The sequence below is a fragment of the Enoplosus armatus genome, chromosome 16 (genome assembly GCF_043641665.1).
Source record: "Enoplosus armatus isolate fEnoArm2 chromosome 16, fEnoArm2.hap1, whole genome shotgun sequence".
NCBI lineage: Eukaryota > Metazoa > Chordata > Actinopteri > Centrarchiformes > Enoplosidae > Enoplosus > Enoplosus armatus.
The window spans coordinates 5,855,802-5,880,124 of record NC_092195.1 but is presented as its reverse complement, the minus strand read 5'-3'; the positions used below and the strand labels follow the sequence as shown (position 1 = coordinate 5,880,124).

The 24,323-nt window shown below is 42.7% G+C and overlaps 1 protein-coding gene across 1 annotated transcript; it reads right to left on the bottom strand.

Moving 5' to 3' along the window:
• Positions 1–250: 250 nt before the first annotated feature.
• Positions 251–24,323, bottom strand: trim71 (tripartite motif containing 71, E3 ubiquitin protein ligase). The gene is made up of 7 exons (XM_070922337.1): positions 23,589–24,323; positions 9,672–9,839; positions 5,275–5,409; positions 2,668–2,910; positions 1,967–2,464; positions 1,051–1,191; positions 251–823 (listed from the first exon to the last, which is right to left on the bottom strand). Exons 1-7 carry the CDS (start codon positions 24,321–24,323, stop codon positions 251–253), a joined length of 2,493 nt encoding a protein of 830 aa, XP_070778438.1.

Here is a 24,323-nt window from a genome sequence, read left to right as displayed (position 1 = left end):
CTACTGATTATCAATTTGTAGAGGTCCCCTTTGTCATACATACCACAGATATCAGATTGGGAGAATATCAATGTAAATGAAAAACATAATCTCCTACAGTTTTAATTTCCCTTCACTTCAACATGCTCTCAATCCTCTCTGAGCTCTCCTCAAGTTGTGTCTGTTGATTCATTCTCTCTCCTCCATTTCCTTCATCAAAAAATCTGCAAAAGGCCAAACGGAGGGAGAGAATGCAAAACGAAACTTTTTTTTAGAACTTGAGGATGCGATTATTTCCAAAGTCAACGACCACAATGACTCCGTCAGGTGTCACAGCCACACCGGAGGGGCGATCCATCTGTCCATAGCCGCTCCCCTGTGTGCCAAATTTGCATAAGAAGTTTCCATTGGGCTCGAACACTTGGACTCGGTGGTTGCGGGAGTCTGCCACGATGATGCGGTTCTCCTGGTCTACAGCGACGCCCTGGGGCCGCAGAAACTGCCCGTTCCCGGTGCCCTCAGAGCCCAGAAAGCGAGCAGACTGGCAGTCCGGCCGGATGACCAGGAGCCGGTGGTTGTTGAAGTCGGTCACTACCAGGTGGTCTTCATGGTTAAAGGCCACTCCTCTGGGAGAGTCAAAGTGTTTCCACAGAGCCCCCTCAAAGCCGTACTTGTTGAGGAAAGAGCCGTCAGGGGCGAAGAGCTGCACACGGTGGTTCCTGGTGTCCGAGACCAGGATCTTACCCCCAGAGTTGACAGCCACATCCCAGGGATAGTTGAACTGCCCATTCTTGGTACCCTTTTCTCCAAACTTCAGCAGGAACTGGCCCTCAAAAGTAAACACCTGTCAGATAAAGCAAATGTCTTAGGGCCCGACATGTTTACATCTGCAGCAGAGAGCGAGTAAGCATGGTTCATGACAAGTATGTAGCTATGTGGTGAGTTGTGAGCAAGTTTTTCAGCTCAAGAAAAGCTGGTGGCACTGGTGACGTGCTGTATCAGTATGGGGGTTTCTTTACCTGCCACCTGTTCCACCTTGTGTTTACATGTGAAATGTGTGGGTTTTCATACCTGCACACGGTGATTGTCCTTATCAGCCACAATGATTCGTCTCTGACTGTCACATGCAACCCCCGCTGGACGATCAAACTGACCAGGCCGGGAACCCAGAGAGCCAAACTTATGGTGGAAGGCACCACAAGGCTTGAATATCTGGAGAGGGAAGGAAGAAAAACAAACCGGTTGTGTTTTTGTGTAGTTTTTAGAAACTGTAGACTCTCAGCTTGTTTTTCTGCAAGCACTCTAATGTACACATAGCTAATGTCTTCGAAAAGCAAAGCAATACACACATGTGAGAACCACTCAAGCACATGAGTGTGTGGTAAGTTATAAGGGCCCTCCTAATACTGTAAACTTCAAATTTAGGCCATTTGTTCAATTAAATAAAGTGCTACTTTTAGTGTTTGTGTTGTTGTCGTTTTAACATCACAGTGACTGTGGTGTATGCAAGTGTGTGTGTGTGTGTGTGTGTGTGTGTGTGTGTGTGTGTATAAGGAGGGAAGTGGGAGGAAATAAGCTTCATGCACTTTTCAACATTCAAACACAAAGTCTGCTAATCAGACACTCTGCTATATAAACATTTTAGCTCAAAAATCAACAGTGTGGAGTTAACATCAACTGATGACTGAATGATAAATTAAACATAACCACTCTAAATGCAATTCAAGTGCAGATTTCTGAGTTGTTTATTTATCAGGCTTGAGTACAGACAGACTGAAATTGATGGTAGAACCCAGAAAAATAAGAAGCGCCGCTTTAACAAAAATAAAGTAGCTTTCTTTACATTTGCTTTATTTGCTTTAAGTTTTTTTAAATGTCCTTAAATGCTGTTTGAGAAGTAAGAGAAGTTAGCTTTATTACAACCAACTCGCTGACCATACTTTGTTGCCACAGTGTGATTGTAGAGAGATTGAAGATCATGCTCTACCTGTATGCGGTTGTTGCTGCGATCGGCCACCACCACGTATCCCTCCTTGTCCACGCTGATGCCCCAGGGACGACACAGCTGACCATCTCCCTCCCCTTCGCACCCGAAGGCTGACACTTGGGTGCCCAGGGAGCCATAGCTCCGCCCTGACTTCACGATCACCTTGAAGGGGCTGCCCTGGATGTGCTGGTTACACACCAACACCGACACAAGGTGCTCCCCCTCACATTTAGGCAGGTAGCTGACTGTGTACGAGCCATTCTGGTGGTCCGTCACCTCCGCCGCAGACAAGTTTGCATCTGTGACTGACATGACTATTGCAGATACGGTGTCGCCACCGGAAAGACGTGGCTCGCCGTCATGGTCGTATCCAATCACAGTGAAGGAGGCTGGCTTGCCACGAAGCGCACTTTTTAGACCCTCACCATGGGCTTTGGTGACCGGGGCAAAGGCTCCGCTGCTGATGAGGCCCATGGACTGGATGGCTATGTGCAGAGCCTGTGGGAACCATGATGGAAAACATTCAATCTCTGTGTTTTTTAAAAGGTTTACTCGGACACTCATAATAGGTTTAAATTATCCCCAATGTTAACCAGCCATAATACTTCTCCTACAACTACTAATATTACATCAGGCTCAGTAAACATAGCAATACTTTCATAATGTTAAAACCCATGCAAGCAAAGGGTCCCGGTGCCTACCTGGTCTGGGGGAGTGAACATGAAGCGATCATCCTCTTGCGGCTGCAACAGGCCCCTCAAAGCCTTGAGTTCATGGATCTGGGTGAGCATTCGCTCCCTAGCCAGCAACACGTCAAGGTGGCGGCCTTCATCCAGCACCTGGCTGACAGCAGCGATGGTGCTGTCCAACTTAGTCAGACTCTGGTGCAGTTTCTCCACCTGCAGGTACAGAGACTTGGCCTTCACCTGACGTATCTTCTCCACCTGAAAGGAGACCGAAGCACAGAATGTTTACCTTCACCAAATGGGATTTTATTGTTCAAACAGCACAGAAAGCACATGACTGAACATGCTGAACTATAAAATTATATTTTTTAATGTAATATTGTCAGTCAAAACTGACAGTTGCATACATTTTTGTATTTTATAAGGTTTTCCTGTTCTTGTGGTGACAACTATATGAACAATATACAATACAGAGCAATAAATTAAATCACTGGTTGATTTACTACCTTGTAAGGACTCAGCAGTAATGATTGCCCAGATTTAGACAACTTTTCTGAGTTGTGGTTATCCTCATTGCAACCACTTCTTCCACTATTCCTTTATTTAATTTTACAAGCAAAGTTGAATGCAGAATTAAACAGACACAGAGTCTCCCAGTATCTCCATACCACACACTAGCAAACTGCCCACAAGATGGCAGCAATGTGCTGACCATGCCAAGTCTGTCAGATATTCAGGATGATGAAGAAGAAGAAAATGGGTTACAGGGAGCTCATTGCCTGCGCACCAATTTTGATTGGGCATCAGTGTGTCAATATTAAGCTGTCTGGAAGAATGTAGGTGTAGGTGTAAGTGAGAGACGTGGTTACGGGAGACATTCACTGATATTATAACATATACTTGAAGGTGACTTAAGGTTGATGGGCATGGAAGGAAACTCCAGTGGTAAAATCTAATTGTAGATTGTTGGGATGACGATAAGATAAGAGATACAAGATAAACAGATACCGGGGTCAGGGGCAGACAAAACTGAAGAAAAAAAAAGTGTTACTGGAGTGAATTATTCAGCTAATCATAAAACAAGTTCAGCATAAACACAACAAGTTTCTGTTACCGTGAGAAGCCAGATAAGGTTACAGTATAGTCGGTGAGAATAAAGCATTAAAGAGGGTGCTAGAACCTGAGAAGCAGGGATTGGGCTCTTACTTACCGTCATCTAACAAAAAGAGTATAACACAATAGCCTGACAGCCTCTATGGTTAGAAAGACTTTTGATAATAGGGAGGGACTCTGAAAGAAACAAAGAGTCCACAAGAGAGGGGTCTTTTGTTAATCCTGGGCATAAGTGGAACTGCAATTTGCATCTGTGAGACTAGAGTTACACTTTATAGTCACTGAAGACAAAGACTCAAGTTAGGCTTTCTGGTGGACAGACAACTTGTTTTAGGTCTTCAGTTGAAAACGCTCAATGGCAGAGTTGGTATGTATTTCACAAAGCAAAAAGAGAGAGAGACCTTGATGTTCTTTGATGTAACAACTACTTATAAGTTACAACATCACATGCCAGCGCAACACCTGTGCTACACATTCACACAATAACATAGAAGAGAAACGCCCAGGCTCACAGTCATAGCTTTCAAGTGAAATGTTTCACCCATGAGTCACATTATAGCGCTTTTGGTGTCTTCCCACAGCCATGAATCTCTCTACTTCAGTGACACTGTGTCACGGTGGAGCACCTTCCTGGATTCTTCCTGGGAACTTACTCATCATGTAGCTACATACTTGTCATGAACCATGTGTAACAGTCAGTCAGTCACAAGAAAGAGGGGGGAAAAAGGAAGACGGGAACTGTGTGTGTGGGTATGTGCGCTATTGTCGCCTGTAATGACTTTATCAGGTCAGGGATAAAGAGTGAGTCCTGCAGTGGTGTAAAAAGGATTAAAGGGGGAACATGGGTAAGTGAAAACCTTCGTTGTGACACTTTGACCTACGCACACACACACACACACACACACACACACACACACACAGTTATGATGCTGATTTTGTGGGTTTATATGTGTGTGTGTGTGTTTGAGGCTTGACTGGTACAATGGCATGCATGTAGTACAGTCTCCTCTTTATGTGGTTATTCATTTATTACCAAAGGGATAGAGATTTGGAAGCAGTGTTTAGCCAGGGGTGAGGGGGCCTCAGGGATGAGGGCTCTTTCTTTCACCCAAAACCCCACTCGTTCTCTGGGTAACCTTAAACCTGGGAGGCCCTTGCAGAGGGTTCCTGAAGTGCAGGCTGCGGGCAAAACTGCCAGCTTAACAGCTGGCTCCTTGGTTTTGTTTAGCTTAAAGACGTTTAATTAACCAATCCTGAAATGACATTATATGCTCTGCTAGAAGCACACAACATTATGATCCCTGCAGACAATGGCTACTGAAAAGTGAGTTTGGGTATGGCTGAGGATGTAGGAAATCATGTTGAACATGAGGATGGTTTGTGATTTGACAATAACTATAAATAAAATATATAAGTACATTGATGGTATTTTTTCTCATAGTGTAGGGACTGTTGACCGGTAAAATTAAAACTGCCCGGACGCTGATGACCATGAAGGTAGCAGCTCACCTTCCACAGTAGTTCACACTCCCTCTCCTCCAGCGCTTTCTTGTGTCTGAGGACAAGGGCCTTCACTTCAGTCTGCACCACCTTGGCTTTGATCTCCACCTGCTCTGCCATGGCCTGGACCTTCTCCATGCTTAGCTGGGCAAATAAAACACAATGATATGATATTACTGATGTGGCACAACACCATGTAAGCTTATTTGACAATCAGCTGAAGCAAGAGAGGGAAAATGAATTTAAAGAATGACCACAATCAATAATAATGAACCCAACAGAAAGACACCAGATATAAGAATAAGCAAAGATATGTGATGATCTCTCACTGTAGTGTGACAAAGGCCAGACAGGAATGTCTAATGCTCAAACGCACCACTGTTTGGTCTGTTTTATTACTCAGATGGGACACAGATGACCCCCAGAAACAGGATGCAGAGCATCAGGAAACATTAAAAGAAAGGACACTGTGTGTGACATCTTCCTGGCAAGTGAATGCAAACACCTGCTCAGTGTTTTGGATCTATTCCTTTCTCACGTTTGGCAGCTCCTTTAGAGGGGAAATGGAAACATGGGTCAGGAATAGGAAGTCATTTCACACTGCACAAAATGATGCTACTTCCTGTTGGACTGAACCCCTACTCACTCCTGATATTCAAAGTCAGCATTGTAAAGATTAGAGGCACTACATCTGATTCCCCCTCATAGTGCACCTTGAGTATTGAAAAGTGTCAAGTATCGAAAGTTGAAATTGCACATTTAGTTAGATTTTTATTATTCTTAGACAATATTGTATTTAGAAAAAATCTTTATTTAACACTGAGCAGTTCAGCATGTTTTTATGTGAATAAAGTTAAAAATGTTTATATTCCCAGAACTACCAGAAGGTATTGAAAAAATGTTGCTTCTGTACCAAAACTCAGGCATTGTATAATCAAAATGTTTTAAAAATACCTGGCCCTATATGTAAAGATGTTACTTTTGGTATAGTATTTACAGGGAGGATGTGTATTTACTGAATACTGAACTTTTTACCCTGCACCACTCGCTATAAACTAGAAAAATTCCACGTTAGAATGTTTTGGCTTTTACAACCCACAATTTGGGCTAAATGCACATTTTCCTCCCCCACCCCCCTGTTTTATCTGGCTTTTCCTCTGGCGTTTTCTGGGAGGTCACAGGGTGACCGGACCTCACAGAGACGAAGGGGAGGTGGGATAAGGCTTCCTTTGTGATATCGGCTGCAGGGATCAAAGGTCACCTAAACCTCTACAGGTCATGATCTGCAACCCCAGTCTTGAGACACATACTGCCCACCCCCAATGCACCCCTGCAAGAACAAAGCCTGGCAGCAGGGTCCTTTTCTCTTTCGCCTGGCCATCTGAGGTGGGCAGCTAAAGGGTCAACTAAATCAAGCCCCTAGAGAGGGAACAGCGGGGAGGGAATCCTGGAAGAATCAGGGGAGGACTGTTATCAATACAGAGTGAGGAAGGAGGCAGGGTGAAATATAAAGCCACCACCTTTCTCCAGTTGTTTCTGTGTATTCCTATAAAATGCTAATTTTCCTTAGAATATAATTGTCATTCTATTCATTTATTTTTTCTCCATTGTTCTTTTTCTGTCTCCTCTGAGCTAAGGAGGTGAGAGAAAGAGAAAAACATCAGTCCCTCGTTTTTGTACTTCTCACACTTAAGTTTCTGTCCTCTGCTTCTTGATCTCATAATCGCCCTCTGTCTCCATTAGGGTTGGCCGATATATATAGTATATACCGTGCGATGGTAGAAATGTGTCCACCGGTAGAGATTTGGCAATACCGTTTCAATTGCGGGAGCTATTCCTTAGTGTCTTTGCTATATATTCAGGGCAGGCTATGTAGAAAATCAGGTTTGGATTTTTGCGTGATTGTCGCAACTCCAGCTGCCTCGCAACGTAACATGATTTGGGCAGCCAGGCTGCGACAGTTGGTAGTGGTAATGCACCTCTAAGCTGGTTTGCCAACCACTGCACAGAAAGACAGTGACAAGAAAACATGGAGGAGGAGAGGGAAATTGTAAATACAAAGCATGAAGTATGGTATGGTTATTTTAAAGCATTTCTTAATTGAAATTTACAGAACAATTACTGTATCGTGATATATGCCGTCTGTTACCGTGATATAGAATTATACATACTGTGATAAAAGATTTTAGCTATATCTAGTCTCCATCTTCTTTCTTTCTGTCTTTCCCTCAACATTCCCAGAGGAGCACAGCTGGTAACACAAAGAGCGTCAAACTGACCAATCAAATCGCACAATGACAGAGCTCTGGCCAACCAGGAGGTCACAAGTCCAGGGTCAGAGGTCAGGGAAGATAATGGGTGTGGAGTGGGCGGAAATTTCCTACCTCAGGGGACAGGAGCGTGTGTGGTGTGTGTGTGTTTACATATTATCTGGCGTCAGCATTTACTCCTATGGTGACCTGGGACAAAATGGACAAACGCACACCAAACACTGCAACGTATTGCCAGATGGAGGGCGGGGTTTCTTAAGACTCAGCTGCACAGATCCTGGTGCTTTTCATTAAATACATTATTGAAGTTGTTGACTTGACTCTCACTGGTCAAGAACAAGTGAGTCCTGTGATATCTGGTTTTGATTTTAAACTTTGCTACTCGTGGCCTGGAGTCTGGCACATAACTGGGCAGATCCTTGTTATGATATCTTGGAATTTGAAGAGCACCCCGGAGTGACATAAGTACCCATCCATTAAGGTACAAAGTGCGAACCAGTCACACAAAGGTCAAACTCAGCATGTCATATGACTGTGACACAGGAAATGGAACAGCTAGTGTTTCATAATTCGGGACAGTCTTTACCAAAGTAATAAGACTGCCCGACCATCCAGGCCAACATCAGTGTGTGTGTGCCCTCTCACTTTTCACTCTTACCCCTTTTAGCACTGGTTTCAACACATAACTCACGGGCTAGCTGGACCATCTTTTATAAAGCCATTATTTTCATTTTTTGTCAATATTTTTCTCTAGCGCCACTATGAGGTTGACATTTGTGTTTTTAGACAAAAATTGGATGGATTGCCATGAAATTTGGTACAGATATTCATGTCCACCTCAGTATGACAGTAATAACGTTTTCAATCCCTTAACCGTTCAACCAGCCCCACTGTATTTGTGCAATTAGCAAATGTTAGCAACATGCTAACACGCTAAATTAAGATGATAAGGACGGTAAACATTTCCTGCTAAATATCAGCATGTTAGCATTGTCACTGTGAGCATGTTAGCATGCCGATATTTAGCTCCAAGTAATTAGTTGTTCAATTATATTAATTAATTAAATGAACTGCTTATCAAAACTGTTTGTAATTCTTTTTTTTGTCAACTGACTAATCAATTCATTGTTTCAGCAACAATTTAAAACCATTTCCATCAGATCAGTGATAGCAAATGCAACTGATATGGTGCTTTTTTGGAGCAAAAAGGCACAACAAGATTGTTTAGGCAGTTATCAAACTGTTAGTGAAACCTCTCATGCTTTCTTCAGTTGTGCATGTGACACTGTATAAGCTGGAATCTAAGGGGGGTCTCCAAAGCTTCCAACCAATCCATAATTACATAAATTACAAGAGAGGCAGTTTGTGCGGGAGTGAGAGTTAGAGGCGGGGCAAGTGAGTGAGTGAATGAGTGAGTGGCTGAATAGGGGGAGGGCAAAGTGTTCCACTTCAGAGCAGGGGAGTTTTCCTCTCTCTGAAATCCTTTAAATACCTTATCTACCCTCCCCCATCCTCCTCTCCACTCCCCCTCCCCCTTTGACCTTCAGCCCTGCCCCTGCCAGACCTCACCCCATGCAACCCACCCCCTTTCAGGGCCAGCTGGACACCTCTAACCCCAGGCTTCCCAGCAGCCCAGGACTGGTCACTCTCAAACATATTCAAGCTGACCAGCTCTAATAGTCGGCCGCTCTGGGGGACGATGGAAAGACACAGCTGCTCTCCTCAGCTTCTCCTCGGTCTCTCTAGGAGACGTATGAGTGTGGATTTGTGTGGTTTGACCGTCATAAGGATTGTCTTTTTGTCAAACCTTAGAGAATTGTGCAGAAGAGCTCTTGGCTTTGTCAAGTTAAGACTTAAATCAGTTTGACCTATTTGAGTCCTGTGGAGTGATACAGGACCATTTTCTTTTGATGCCATTATAAGAACATCTGGCTGTGTTATCTTAAATTGATATTTTTTCACATTTTAAACACTTTGTATTAAGACAAAATACAAGAATAAGTGTTATTTTATGCCGGTGTTTGCCTCAATACTGTTGCCTTGGTTCCAGATTTAAAAAAACAAACAAACAAAAAAATAACTGATGGATATCCCCTTTTTATCCCGCAAATGTGAATTTCTGGGTTCCTGTCTCACCTGTACGGCCTGTCGTCCCTGCTGGGCATCTGACAGCAGCTGGATGGTGATGGCCCTGCAGTCCTGTACGGCATCTTGTAGATAAACAAAGGTGTGGCCCATATGACGGCCCACACTGCACTCCCTGCAGATAGGCACTGAGCAGGTTTCACAGAAGAACAGAAACACCTGGGATGACAGAGACATAAATGGACAAATATGCTTTGTGTTCAAAATAGTACAAACTGAAACTGCACCTGCTGTCAAGGCTGTACAACAAACAAAAAGGGGTGCAAACCACAAAAAATTGGATTTCATATATGACTCATCAAAGCTATACACACAAATCGACAAACTTGCTAATTTCAGATTCACATTCATTCAGATTGACACAAGAAACGTTTTGAGCCACACTACAATGTTCCTTTGTGTATGCATAATTGAGTTACATAATGCATTTTTCTTTTAGATTACTTACTAATCATACATAAATGTTGTATGTTGAATGCCTTAATTTAACAGGATGGATTGTTTAGTGTTAAAGAAATGCAATCTTAAAAATTCCATGCTGTAACAAAACTAAACTAAACTAACCCCAAATCAACAGTAATTAAAGACGTGTACATTTTGTAGACTCCCAACAATTACTGTTATGCCATGACTTTTAAAGATACAAAGACAGATCTGTCTTTGTCACACCTCTTCCTGTGACTTAATAGGAGGACGACCCAGCTCTATGAAAGCTAATGCGTTTTACTGTTGAGTCACCAAAGGCTGACCATGAAATGAGACTGGCAGCATGAATACATTACTCACAAAGTGTCACACTCTCTCTCACACACACACACACACACACACGCACAAAAAGCTAATTAACGAGAAAAGACCATGAATGATAATAAACAAGTCATCCATATTCATGTGTTACCATGGAGGCTCATATAGGCCAAAACACAAAGTCAGAAGAAGCACAGAAGGACTTCAGGCCACCAAAACTAGATCAATACTCATTTTGGACTACCTTTTAACTTCTGAGGAGGAGGGCCACAAGGGGATGTTACTATCCATTTATTACCATAACTAACAGTCTCATGCTTGTTGAGATTTCTGCTTGTAAGTTTTTAGTTTTACCTGAAAATGTAATATTTTCTTAATAAAGACTAATAAAGACTTTCTCAATGTTCTTAGATGTATGCAATATTACATAAATCACTATTATTTTAGCAGAAATGCTTGGTATATACATGACGGATGACGTAAAAGCAGCGCTGATCATGGTTGACAAAAAAATCCCCAGTCAATCAAAATAAGGAAAAATGTAATTTAACCTTGCAAAAACCTAAAACTTTAAAGCTTTAAACCTCTTGTGAAACCCCTTGATTGTTTGTAATGGAAGGCTAATTAAATATGCACTGGCCATCATATCCCAAAGAGACATCAGATCAATGGCCTCCAATAGCAGGAGACCTGAGTGGATGGGGAGGGGCCTGCAATCAATCCATCAATAATGGCTGTTCCCTCGGGGAGCAGCATAATCTAATGACACACACACACACACACACACACACACACACACACACACACACACACACACACACACACCTCCCCCTTCATCTGACTTCCTCCTCCTTTCTCTCTTCTCTTTAAGCTCCTCTTGGATCCTCTTCTTCTTGCTGTCTCCCATTCTGTCCTCTACTACAGTCTCAATGCCCTTCTCTGCTCTCCCCTCCTGTCCTGTCCCACCCCCCTCAACATCTACTGAATTCCAAGGGGATGGGACACACAAAAGCAAGGAATGCAGCTGGGCTGGAGCGGAGGAGGAAGGTGGAGATAGACAATGATGGACACAGGGCTGAGGCAGTTGGGGGTGAGGGACAGGCAGATTGATGGTGCAAGGACAGGAGGGATTCTGGTGAAAGATTGACCCATAGCATCTACAGGACTGAGTTCAGCAAATCAAATGAAGCTGCTCCAATGTTGACAATTACATCACAAGTGGTTTAAAGAACTATACATGTGTGTGGTGATAGGAAAGCCAATCCTGACATGAAAACACTGACTTGCTTATTTGCCATTTGAGAAGTCTGTTGTTTTGTATAAACAAAATATCTAAGGTAATTGTATCCCCACACTGTCCCAAGCCACCAACATTTTCTACTATAATACAAGGTATTGGTAGCTGTACAGATTGGCCCATTACTAAAAACTGCAGCCCCAATAAGACCCTCAAATTTGGTTAATATCAGATCAGTGTCTACCAAAGCCGCACTGATAAATGGTTTGATTCTTCAGCATAGTTTGGATATGTGAAACATGACTTAAACCAAATGTCTTCTTACTATCAAATTAAGCTTCCCCACCTGAACAAACCAATGCCCATTGTAGCTCGGGCTACTAAAAAAGGCGGGCTCATGTATTAAAACTTATGGCCCATTCAGGAATCAATAATATAACTGTATTATCTCATGTTTACAGTCATCATTTGTGGATGTGGAAACACAATCAAATGAAAAACAACAGAAGAACAGAAGCCTGTTATTGAAAACACTGGAGTCCTGTTTCACAGAACTAGATCCTATGACAAATAGCTACAAGAGGCTTCAGATATCTTTAATGCTATCTGCTGCTTATGTGTCATCAGCAGCTCAACAGTCCTGGAGGTGAAACACACTCGCACGCTCACACAAACACACACACAAGGTTGTAGATTACATAACACACTGGCCTCTTGGAACGCCAGTCAATATTATTGACTCACACAGAATACCGACTCTTCCCAGAGGTCTTGATGGAAAAATCCTGTTCCTCTCTGCTTGCCTCTGTCTTTACCTGCCTCTCTCTCTCTCAAATCCATCATTCACAAGCTTTAAGTCAAGTGCCACAAACTTGTATTCAACCTATGAAAATGCATCACACACTAAACAAATTCTTTGCAGCTGCTCCCCCCCGTGTATGTAATGCAGAAATGTGAAAGAAAAAAAAAAAAGATGCAAAACAGGCGTGGTGTCACAACAGAGTTGTAAATTCCACAGACACCACCCTGGAGAGGACGCTTTCAGGCAGAGGTGACTCACCTACAGAATTTATTTATTAAACATCAGCACATACTATGCTCCAACCAAATATACAAGCAGAAGCGCATGTTGACACGCGTGCAAAATGCCTAACAAAACACATACACAGAAACACAGAGTGAAACTGAGACTTGATGTGTGCTGTGTGTATCACCAGCTATACAGCTCTGAGCAGCAGGGCTCGGCCACGTTGGGGGAAGTGAGTTATTGTATTTCATTAGTGCACCGGATGTTTCTCATTCTCCCTCTCTGCCCATTACGCTCTTCCATGTGAGTTTACACTTAGACACACCCACATATGTTGGGGTGTGTGTGTGTTTGAAATTGTCTTGTAAAAAAAATGTAAATGTATTTTGGTTAGCGCTTTGTTGCTTTTGCTGCTGCCTTATTTCCATTGAAAACCATTCAAACAAAAGCTCAAACCATTAGTTGATTAGTCGATTAGAAACAAAATTAGAGAAGTCAACAATTTTGATAAACCATTTGAAGATTTGCTGATCTCTGTTTTATATCATTGTAAATTTAATGTCTTTGGGTTTTGGAGTGTTGGTCCAAAGCAATTTGAAGATGTCACCTTGGGCACTTGAGGCCATTTACACCATTCTCTGACATTTTACAGCCTAAACATATAATAAATATATCAAACAAAATAATTGAAAAATCAATAATGAAAAAAATTGTTAGTTTCAGCCATAGATTCAAATATAGGCTATTACTGCTTGTGCACCAGCGAGCCAAGCACTGAAAAGTCATCATCTATAATGGGTATGACACTATCACCCCACTCTAGCTTGACAAGAGCAAAATATTGAAATCTTGAGGCAAACAACGTTAGAATAAATGCATGATGGCTATGAGCCTGGCCTCATGCTCACACAGTGGGCAGACAGCAGTAGGATCAGCCCCCTTTCCTCCCTCCCTCCCTCCTTCCCCTCTTAGGTACTGGGAACTGGGGGAGAGGGCACGAGCTCAGCTAGCCAGTAAAATCACTCCATGCAGCACTCACTGCCTGCGTGCACAACAAAGTGGGGGGAAGGGACAAGGGCCATGTAATGTCACACTGCGGTGCCAGAAAAACCAGGGCTGCTCTGGGAACTGTGAAAGCATGTTCTTTCAAATAACTTAACCACTGTTCACTGACAGTGAGATGCTCATGTCCAAAAGCCATTTCTCAACAATTTCCATATTACTCTTTACCTTGTCTGTCACATGCAAGAAAAATGTATTTCACATTCATGGCTTGCATGACTTGAAACTCTCAACTGAAATCTACCACTGCAATTGAATGGATTTTCTTTTGTATTGATATATATATATCTTTAAATATGGTATTTTATAGTATTTGGAATTCAGAAAAAAAATTTTAAATCACACAGCACACCCACTTCACTTTAAATCAGGCATCCACTCATTATCAGAGCACCAGGGTACCTTTTCCTAATCAATCTGACAACAAGTCTTATGTGTTTGCAGCAGATAATAAGTGTATTTATCTTTATATTTAAAAAATAGCAGTGGAACATTAGTTATAATTTGATATGCACAAGGAACAGAAATTAGTTCAAATGCCGCTTTAGAAAGATAATACTGTTAGTGACCCATCCTGAAGTAAGTAGGAAAGATGTGAGCTTATTTTTAGAGATGAGCTCAGACTCCAGCAGCAGTGTGCAGGGGCTCAGGTTAGAAAATCATTTTAACCCAGAAAAACTTCTGTGAAAGACAGCTGGGGAAGATGTCTGTATCAGCAAATTAATTCAAAACATATTTTGAAAGGAAATTGTGCTCAAAAAGTAACCTTAAAACATACAGACCCTTTCATAAGTACGTTGTTTTTAAACTATGGGGATTAAGTGTGTGGACGTATTTTCATAATCCGTGCCTCAGGCCTGTGAGCTCTTTCTTTAACTACCTGTCAACAGACTGAAACAAAGAAAGGTCAGTAAGGTATGTACACAAATACTCACACAGACACACTGAGGGGGCACTCCCAGAGGCTGATGTCAGATGTGTGTGTGTGTGTGTTTAGTGTTAAGCAGCTTGAGACAAACATTTAAGAAAGGCAGTTCCTCTTGAGAAATGGACAAATCCTGCTTAAAAGAATCAACACTAAATTTAGTATATTTCTAGACCCTTTGTTTCCTTATGACAACCTTTGTTTTAAACATGTATCTATCAAGAATATGGTCACTCAGCCTGAACACGCTGCTTTACATTCATTTAATTACCTACAATTTCAACTGGAAGCTGTCCTAAACAACAACACTGAAGCTCACAAGTGCCTTGCTTAAGGGAACCTTGAGAGTAAGTTATGAGGGACCGTCGAGTGCTACTCATTCATAATCCCACCTGGACTCATACCAGTCCAGGATAGAGTAAGTGGCCGTAGAGTCAGTTTGTCTATTTTCATTCTGTGCAACCTTAACTATTTTCAGAGGATACGATTGCTTTTAGATAATAACCATGCGCACAAAGTGAAGTGTTCAGTAAAAAATATACTTCACACTCTTTTTACTGTACAAATACTTGAAAACACAATAATGACAGCAGCAATTTTCCAATCAGTAAAGGCATTTTTTTCCTTTGTCTCTACAAGACATCCAGTCAAAGAGCTGCATCACAAAGATGTTGGCATTTTGTAAGACTCATGTCCAGACTGCCAGGCATTTGAGAGATTTGATGACGAACGCATAACTACGACACGCCCCATTCCAACACATCAGGCAGAGGCAGGTGTCCGGGGGCTTGGTTTAAGCACTCACACAAAACACTTTCTTCCTCTATGAAGAAAATATGACGGTGGTGATATTGTGGAGCGTTTCCTGCGTGGCAAAATGGATCAAGCACATTAAGAATGTTAAACCAACCAACTTTCCTCTTTCCTCTATACACAATATTCTGTGAGCAAACTCGCTTCACCATTCTGCATTTGTTAGAGGGAGGGTTGAGATACCATCTGCCACACAAAGCTCCTTTTATGGAACTCACAGACACATACTCTCATCTTATATCTTGTTCTCATATAGTTTTCCCTTCCCTCTCTGTTCCCTCCATCACTATTTTTCACCTCTCTCATTGCTATTTTCCTTCCTCCTGCACCGCTGCCCCGCCTTCTCGTGGCAACCCACTGTTGGCTTGTTGCCACGGACACAACACACACACACACACGGACATGCCTGCCGATGTTTTGAAACTCTGCCAGATACGACATGGGGGGCGGTGGCTGTAAGCCAGTGATCTGATTGGACAGCAACCTCAGCGGAGAAGGAAAACAAACCACAGTCAGCTGGCCTCCTTACCCAGCGAGCACGTGACTGACTGTCGTGTGCTTAATACTTGAGCAGTAAAAAAAAAAGGGTGCAAAGTAAGTGGAAGGGTGGGAGAGATGGGGGTAGATAAAAATGTGTTCAACAAGAAGAAGAAGAAGAAGAAGAAGAAGAGGGAGAAATATGAGAAGCAGTCCCAGCTTGGAGCAAACAAGGGATGAAATGGAGAAGCTGTGTGAATGAAATGTAGAGCAGCTGAGATGTAACAAATGTGCAGTCACAAACCAGCTATTCTTGGTTACTGTGACATTAGTGAGCATAATAAACAACCCACATGCTTAATGACCTTCAATCCATGACAACAAGGTCCATTGGTCCAAAAACAGCACATTAACATGCTACATTTGCAAGACGGATTACAAACATTCATTGTTTTGTACACCGCTCTGTCCCAAAGCCCTCATATATCTATCGCCTGTTTGTCGCACACATACACACACGCGGCTGGCATACCAACTTGACAGCCTAAAGTGCATGGCCTTTTCAGGAAATGGCCTGGTTACACAAGTAAGCCGAAACATCAACATGAGCAAATGCCTGTCACATGTAGCTTTACCCATAATAAAATAATAAGTTACACATTTAAAAAATGCTAATAACTTAGGTGAAAACAGAAAACAACAGCCGAAACAATATTTACTGAAGACTTTAATTCATCATTATTAAGTAATCCAGTGTAGATGGTTAAATTGCCATGCAACAATAGTGTATTGAATTCAGAATCTATGTTTTCCAGGCGTTCAGATCAAAAACAACATTGGTGAGGGCCATTTTTTTTGGGGGTGGGGGGGCGTTTGGTTGAAGGCTTCTTTGTTATCACCCACACTGCATCAACACATTCAAATTGCTGTTGTCTGTCAAAGCATGGCCTTACTGTAATGTATTACATAAATCAACCAAGCTTTAAGAGTCTGCTTGACGATTTTCGTACTGCAGCCGATGTAAACCGATGGCCTTCTAAAATGTGTAAATACACTGGTATGGTCCTTTAACGCCATCATGACCGTAGCAACTGGTCTGAAGATTGAGAGCACAGCATATCCAAACTACAGCAACTGTGTAGGCTCTGATCGCAGCTGCAAACTAGCATACTCTTGGCCTAATATTAAAAAAAAAAGAACACTTCGGGAGAACAAATTGTGGCTGGAAGCTGTGCAGTGTCCCCCAAATAGGGTTGAGAACTTTAACGTCAAATGTGTTAACAGCGCAATCCCGTTGAGTGAGGTCAAATAATGGCCAATTAAAACCCCATTTGTGCCCAACCACTGAGTAGGAAGTAGCAGGTTCCAGCTTTTGAATGGGTTTTAAATCCCGTTGTCAAAGAGAATGTGATAAATGCCTTCCTTTCTATCCATTAAATTTATATGGCCCAAAGTCCTCAAATGGACATCAAAGCTAGGACACACACACATACACACTCCCCCTTAGCCTACATGAAACACATTCACAACACACAGGAAACAGGGAACGCTCTCTAATTACTGGGCACATGTTGCGCATTAAAACCCTGGAAGTCCAACTTCATATAATCCAACTCTGCTGGCTGTGTGGAAACACACACTCACACACACTAAAATCCTCTTCAGAGGATAACTACCTACAGATGGGAGATGCTCTCAGAAAAGAAAACGGTGCTGCCACACACTCACACGGATACTGCCAGGAGTGATGAAATGTAATCACTTGCCCCTCAACAGCAACAGCTGCTAAATCATGGTGAGGAGATTTTTTGCATCCATAATGTCCATTGTCTCTGACACAGAGCAGACAGAGAGTGCTGATGAGAAAGGCAGGAGTCGGCAGAGGAAATACCCAGTGTGTGTGTGTGTGTGTGTGTGTGTGTGTGTGTGTGTGTGTGTGTGTGTGTGTGTGAGAGAGAGGGAGAAAGAGAGAGAGAGGGGAAAAGAGAGCCCAGGAGGTATAAACTCAAGTTACAGGAATTCCTCTGGCCTTGTATCAGCGTCAGTGTTGGGTTAGGTTTCCTTACAAACATTCTCTGCTAGCAAGCTCCAGAGAGGGGGAGTAAAACTGGTGATCACAAAGCCAACCCAGCATATATTTTAAGTGATAGTCTTCCTCCACACAACTACATAATAGAGCAGTAAAAGTTTACAAAGTAGAATTGTGGAAATGTGTGACAAACAACAAAAAAGCTCCTAGACCTCTCACTGCAACTGAACATCCCACTGTCTTCCTCACTTTAACGCGAGACAAAAATGGCCCCCGAGGAGATACAAGAGCACTGGGTAGGCCGTCAAACTGATTAGTTCAACTTCACCTCATCCTTATAAACACGGTGCATTGTAGGCACTCATTGCCCAGCAACCACTTTCTGTCCGCTCTCAGTCTGCTTCAGTAACCCCTCACCCCTAATATATAAAGACTATTTGTGTGTGTGTTGCTGAGACGCAGTGCACGTGGACAGTCAGGCGCGTCGTCATAGTTACAACAATTTAATCTAAAGCACTGAGTGACATTTTGTAGGATTAACATATCATTAGCTGTCTCTCAGATGGAGCTGTGTATGTATTTGTATGTTTGAGGGTGACATCACAGCAAGCAGAGGGCACTCCCTTGATGTAATCCAATTTTCCGTCTCCACTTCACACACAACATGGGACCCTCTCTGACTGCCGGTGCTTGATGAGCAACCACTGACATTTATGCTGTTTAAGTAGGCCAACATATTCACTCATGTGTGCACAAACCCTATACAGTATATTCTTATCAGTGGGTAGCCGACTCCCTTTGCTGCCCAAGGAGCCTTATCTTGCAAATGAAACCCTTCATTTCACTGTCAATCTTTCTGTTTCCAACATTTGGGAATCAATGAGGTTCTACAATTTCTGATACTTTCTATTCCCAAATGATCTTCAATTGACATGTGCGCATTAACAATGGGTTAACTCAAAATTACTGATGTATTTGTGCTCAGAGAACTGGGAGAAAAGTCAAGCCAAGGCAAACAAACGTGATATTCACTCCACGGCCTCCTTAAGGGGAAAAAAAACTTCTCTCTCCATTACAGTTGATGAAGTTAAACATGAAGCGAGAGATTTTGCATGTCCCACTCTGTCAAAGTATCACCATCCCTGTTTTTCCAATATCAGGGTCTTACCAGATTTCCTGAGTTTGAAGATGATCAGTTTCCAAAAACTGGATCAAGCACTAGGCATGTACTTGTATAAAGGCCTCATGCTTTTATACTTTCTACAGACCTTTGTCGCCAGTTGAAATGAAAACTGCTGTCATGAATTAACATTAATAAAGCACATTGGTCAAAGGGTTAGGGTTAGTGTCATATTGTCTACTCTGCATATACAACATCTTTTGAATGTCTGAATTTGAAGTTTTGCCTTATCTAAATCAAGGGTCTAAAGATAGTGTTCTGTGTTGCAGAGATAGTAAAGCGTCAAATTTGTGATTTTTGCGATATAAATCAAACTGATATTACTATAGGTAACAGTGTTAGTCCAAATGACCAAAAACTTGGCTAATGAACATGGTATAAATAATTTTGAGTTTAACCAGGACCTCCAGAATACAGAGCTGTGAAGCAGCTCATCATGTGAGTCTGTGAAGCTATTGTTTCCTAAGGCGGATACAATGTAGAACTGTATCAGACCAGTCAGATATCATTAGCTTTAACATAGTCAGACATGACTTAGGTGTATCTTGTCACTATTACTGGAAGCTGCGGCACAGAGTTATCAGTGTCAAGTCTTCAGTCAGCTATCATTAACATGTATTTTACACTGCCAGGCTTCACTTACAGTACAGATTTCTTCACAACAGACATTTTGACTTGTGATAGCAGGAAAGACACAGGGGTAGCTGATAACGTTAATTATGGTTCCACCACATATAGTTAATGTTATTAATTACACCTGTGCTAAATGTCTTCTTGCTGCACCTTTTCCATTCTGTGTTTGTCTGAGGCAAGTGATTTGTCTTTTAGTTGACCCTTTGAATTTGATTTGAGTGAACCTAAAATCTTTCTGTTGTTTAGGTGTTTGAGCAATGAGCAGTAACCATTGTCACCACCAATCTCTTGGGAGAGGAGAAATTCCTTGGCAGGCTTACACGACACTGCAGAGGGGACAGTCCCTAGCCTTTGGAAATAAATCCATAACTCACACTACACAGTCCTCTCATATTAGTATGAGGGCCCTGATACACCATACAGACCTCAAAGAAGTTGTCCAGACAAAAGCGGATGTAGTGCCTTGTGTCTTCTGTTAAGAGTTGCACTTGAATACACAGTGAAGGCTACAGCTGATGGCCAGCTGACTGCAGACATGCATGTATGTTCTGGGCTTGCATGAGAGGAAATAACTTGTCTGTAGTCTATATTCCAAATACAGAAAACAACACGAAAATAACTAAACAAACCAGCCAACTGTTTTTGTGCCACTGCAAATCTGATTAATTAAGATGACAGGATAGCAGAAAGTATGACTAAAATTAGAAATGACAAACTGCATTGCAACAACACTGTGAAAGAAAACTATTTTGATGAGATCTCTCACCGCTTGCAGCAAAGCTCTCTATTGTCCTCTCCAGTAACCATCTCCCACAAGCCATAAAACTAGATGACAGAAATATCTGGTTGGAGCTTTGCTGGACAATTGCATTCAAAATAGTAACAAGGTCTTTTCTTACTGCTCACACAACTGAGACAATATGAACTTAACTAAAACAACTGGTTTCAGCATGGAGGGTGCATTCAAACTTGAGGAAATGACATGTTTCGGAATAAACCAGCAGGCCCTAAGGGCTGGGGTATACTTGATCAGAACTAGGTCGTGTGACGTGTTGTCTGACCATGCGGGAAATCAATGTGTTTATAGTTGTTCCGAATGGCCACACAGGAGTGGAGTGAAAAGCAAGCCGTTATAGGGAGTGGGGAGACGCAATATCATTTAAATATGGGGATAATGGTGATTATTTTATTCTTCTGTCTCTCCTGGAAGGCATTCACAGTGTTGCACTCGGTTATTCACATGAAAATCACCAGAAATAGATGATGAAAAAAGAGGTAGAGGGAGAACCTCCACACAGCTGGCCCATCACGGTGTGGAGTGAGTATGAATATTTTGGGAAGCCATACTCTGACAGAGTATACTTGCCCCTTAAGAAAGACTCCTACACAAATTTGCATTGGATAAGCAAACTGGGGATTAACAATGACGACAACAAAATTGAGATTAAGAGGATTTCCACTTGACACATCATTACCAAATATGAAAAAGGCCAAACCTGGTCTTTCAAACAGACTGCGTATATGAGAAACCATTTTGACATATGATGGATGTGGAGCTGGGTGACGGACAATGACTCTGCTTGCTCAGTGCACATAGGTAAAGAAAGACTAGCCTTCTCCTGTGTCATTCCCTCCCCCAGGGCTGGAGCACAGGGAGTGAGTGAGGCATTACTGGCAAATGAAGCCCTTACTGGAAAACTGAACCTATTTACTGGCAATGGACGGGGGATGTGTACGAAGGGTGGGGGTCACAGAAATAAAATGGAAATCTGAACTGGGCCTTTGTGACTGGGCGCTTAATTAATGTTTTGAAAACTGCAGACAGAATTACTAATTTATTGATATCGCTGCATTTTTATTAACATTCAGCACATTTTAAACGAACACCAAATAACCTTGAACCAATAAATAAACATCTGTCCGATAGCCGAGGTAAAAGAAGGACAAGCTTTATCATAACATTGCAAAAAAAAGAGAGAGGAAAATAGTTGGACTTTACAGAACATTTCAACCAAGCTCTACTTGTGTTGTTACATGAAAGCCGGTTCACTGTTACAGAAAAACTGCCCCCCCCCCCCCCCCCCCCCCCCCCCCAACACTACAAACATATCTCTTTGTATCCTCGTCTCCTCTTTGGCACATGCACAGAATCAACATTTAAGATAACTTGACTAATGTCTAGTTCACACATAAAGATTCAAGTAGCTCTCTCTGGTCTCTCATAAGCCTCCAGCTTGTGGGCGTCTTCAGCTTTGAGCACGTCAGGTATCCTGTGGGGTTTTTGAGCACTACTGGTGATATTGAGCAATGCAATGAGCAAACATAGGTGTTATCACTGCATCTGTTTCACATATGTTTTATGAGAAAGGAAATGCTTTCAACGGTGAGAAACACTGAATGTAAACATAACTGTAGTTTGTTTACAAGAAAACTCCACAGGGCAGCTTTAATTTAGAAACTACTTTTTTCACACGTTCCCAATGTATTGGCACAAGATGAAGTGGTATAATTCCTGAGCAATGTGTTTCCATGGATTGCTTTTCTTATACAAGTCCTGGCAACTTTTTGTTTGAAATTCTTTTACGTAATTGAGTCAAGTAGAAAACAACTATTTGCGTCTGTTTCACGAGGGAATCAAAATGAGGACCTTTTCATGAAGACAAACCTCTCTCTTTGGAGTCTTTAAGTGGGTGGCACCAGCATGCTTTCCTGAGGTTCAGTTGACAATGAATGGCATCCCGCATCTCCAGTGTTTCATTATTGGACAGGCGGTAAGACGTACATATGCTACTGTAAGATTTATGTGTAGCTCAAATCTGTTAAATGGCCATGTGAGAAAGTTAACATGGCTTTAACTTTCGCAATATAATTAATTGAACTATTAGAGTGCATATAAATATACGGTGTAATCTCTGCACTCAACATTTGCTGACCTGACCACACTTACATACATCATTTTGACCTTTTTGATAATCTACTTCTTATGGCCAAGAAGCGTCTTCTCCAGCAGCAGGGAAAACTTCTCTGAGCTCCTCAACAGAAACCAGAAGTGGTACAGAAAAGACATTCCAAGACCCCCTACTAAAGCTATTTGTTATTCTTCCTGACCATATGACTAAACCAAGAAAAGGCTGGTTTCCTGTTTTACAGGCCTTTGTAGTTTACTTTGCCTAGATCACATGGTCAAAAAGAAAAAAGAACTTTGGGCCCAGAGTTTCAACTTGTCTTTCCCATTATCAGAGAAAAGCTAGATGTCCATAATATGTCCATGGATAGGACTTCTAACAGTCATAGAAACATGTGTGCAGTTACTACAGGGGCCTCTCTCTGCCCTGAATGGATGGTGTGGTACAGATTAACCAGACTCTGCATGTGTCTGTGCTTATAAGTGTGTGCGTGCACGCAGGCTGTGTGTGTGTGTATAAATCCAGCTCAGCACACGTGCCTCTTCGTCTCCAGGGAACTAGGTGAAGAGCCACTCAGCTCCCTTTGAACCTTAGGCCATATGGCCCCCAGTATGGTTCTATACTACACGCATAATGGTATTACACTGTGTGCGTGTGTGTGTGTGCATAATAAATATAATGGTATTCAACTACCAACACCACAGGACCAGTAGGATGGGTTTATGTCAACAACAGATGAAGTATTTGTGTGTGACATGCATATATTTCCCACTGATTTCTAAAATGTGTTGTTCGTGTGAATGAACATATACAGCCCTTCTTCTGTCTTCCCAGGTGCAGTGGTTTAAGTTTTAATATTATGCTCTACTCACCTCGTTGTCATGGTGTTGGCAGAAGCTCATGCGATCCTGGAACAGGGACAGCAGGGCAAAATTGTTCTGCAGGGACTGAGCGAGGGACACCGACACCCCTGGCTGCCCCGGGTTGCTGTTGGCATTGACCCGGCCCAGGTGGAGGTTCTCTCCCAGGCGCTCTATGAAGTGGTCTTTGGTCAGCCTCACCCGCTGGTGTGCCCGCACACAGTTGTCACAGAGATACTCCTGGCAGTCAAGGCAGTGGGAGGTGGCTGGGTTCTCCTCATCACAGGAGCTGCACTGAGGCTCTCCCAGGTGGTGAGGGTTCAGCAGGCCTCCATGAGGGAGATGGAAGCCGGAGGAGCCTCCACCCAAGCCTCCTCGGTGGTGGTGGCCGTTCTTGTTCTGGATCTGCTCCTCAGAGCTCACCACCACGTCCAGCAGGTTGCTGAAGAGGAAGTTGGAGGAAGGCAGGGAGTCCACCCCGGCCTCAGAGATGGACACCTTCTGGTCGCAGGTGGGGCACCGCAGCTTCAGTGGGTCCCCAGGACTGCGCTGGCTCTCCAGGCACTGCCTGCAGAAGGCATGGAGGCAGGGCAGGACGTGGAGCCTCCTGGTGGTCTGGCTGGAGGAGGATGAGGTATGTGAGGAAGATGAGGAGGTAGACGAGCTGGAAGAAATAGGAGCAGAGGAGCCGCAAAGCTCCTTGCAGAGCGGGCACGTCTGCAGGTCTGAGTCTGGAAACGAAGCCAT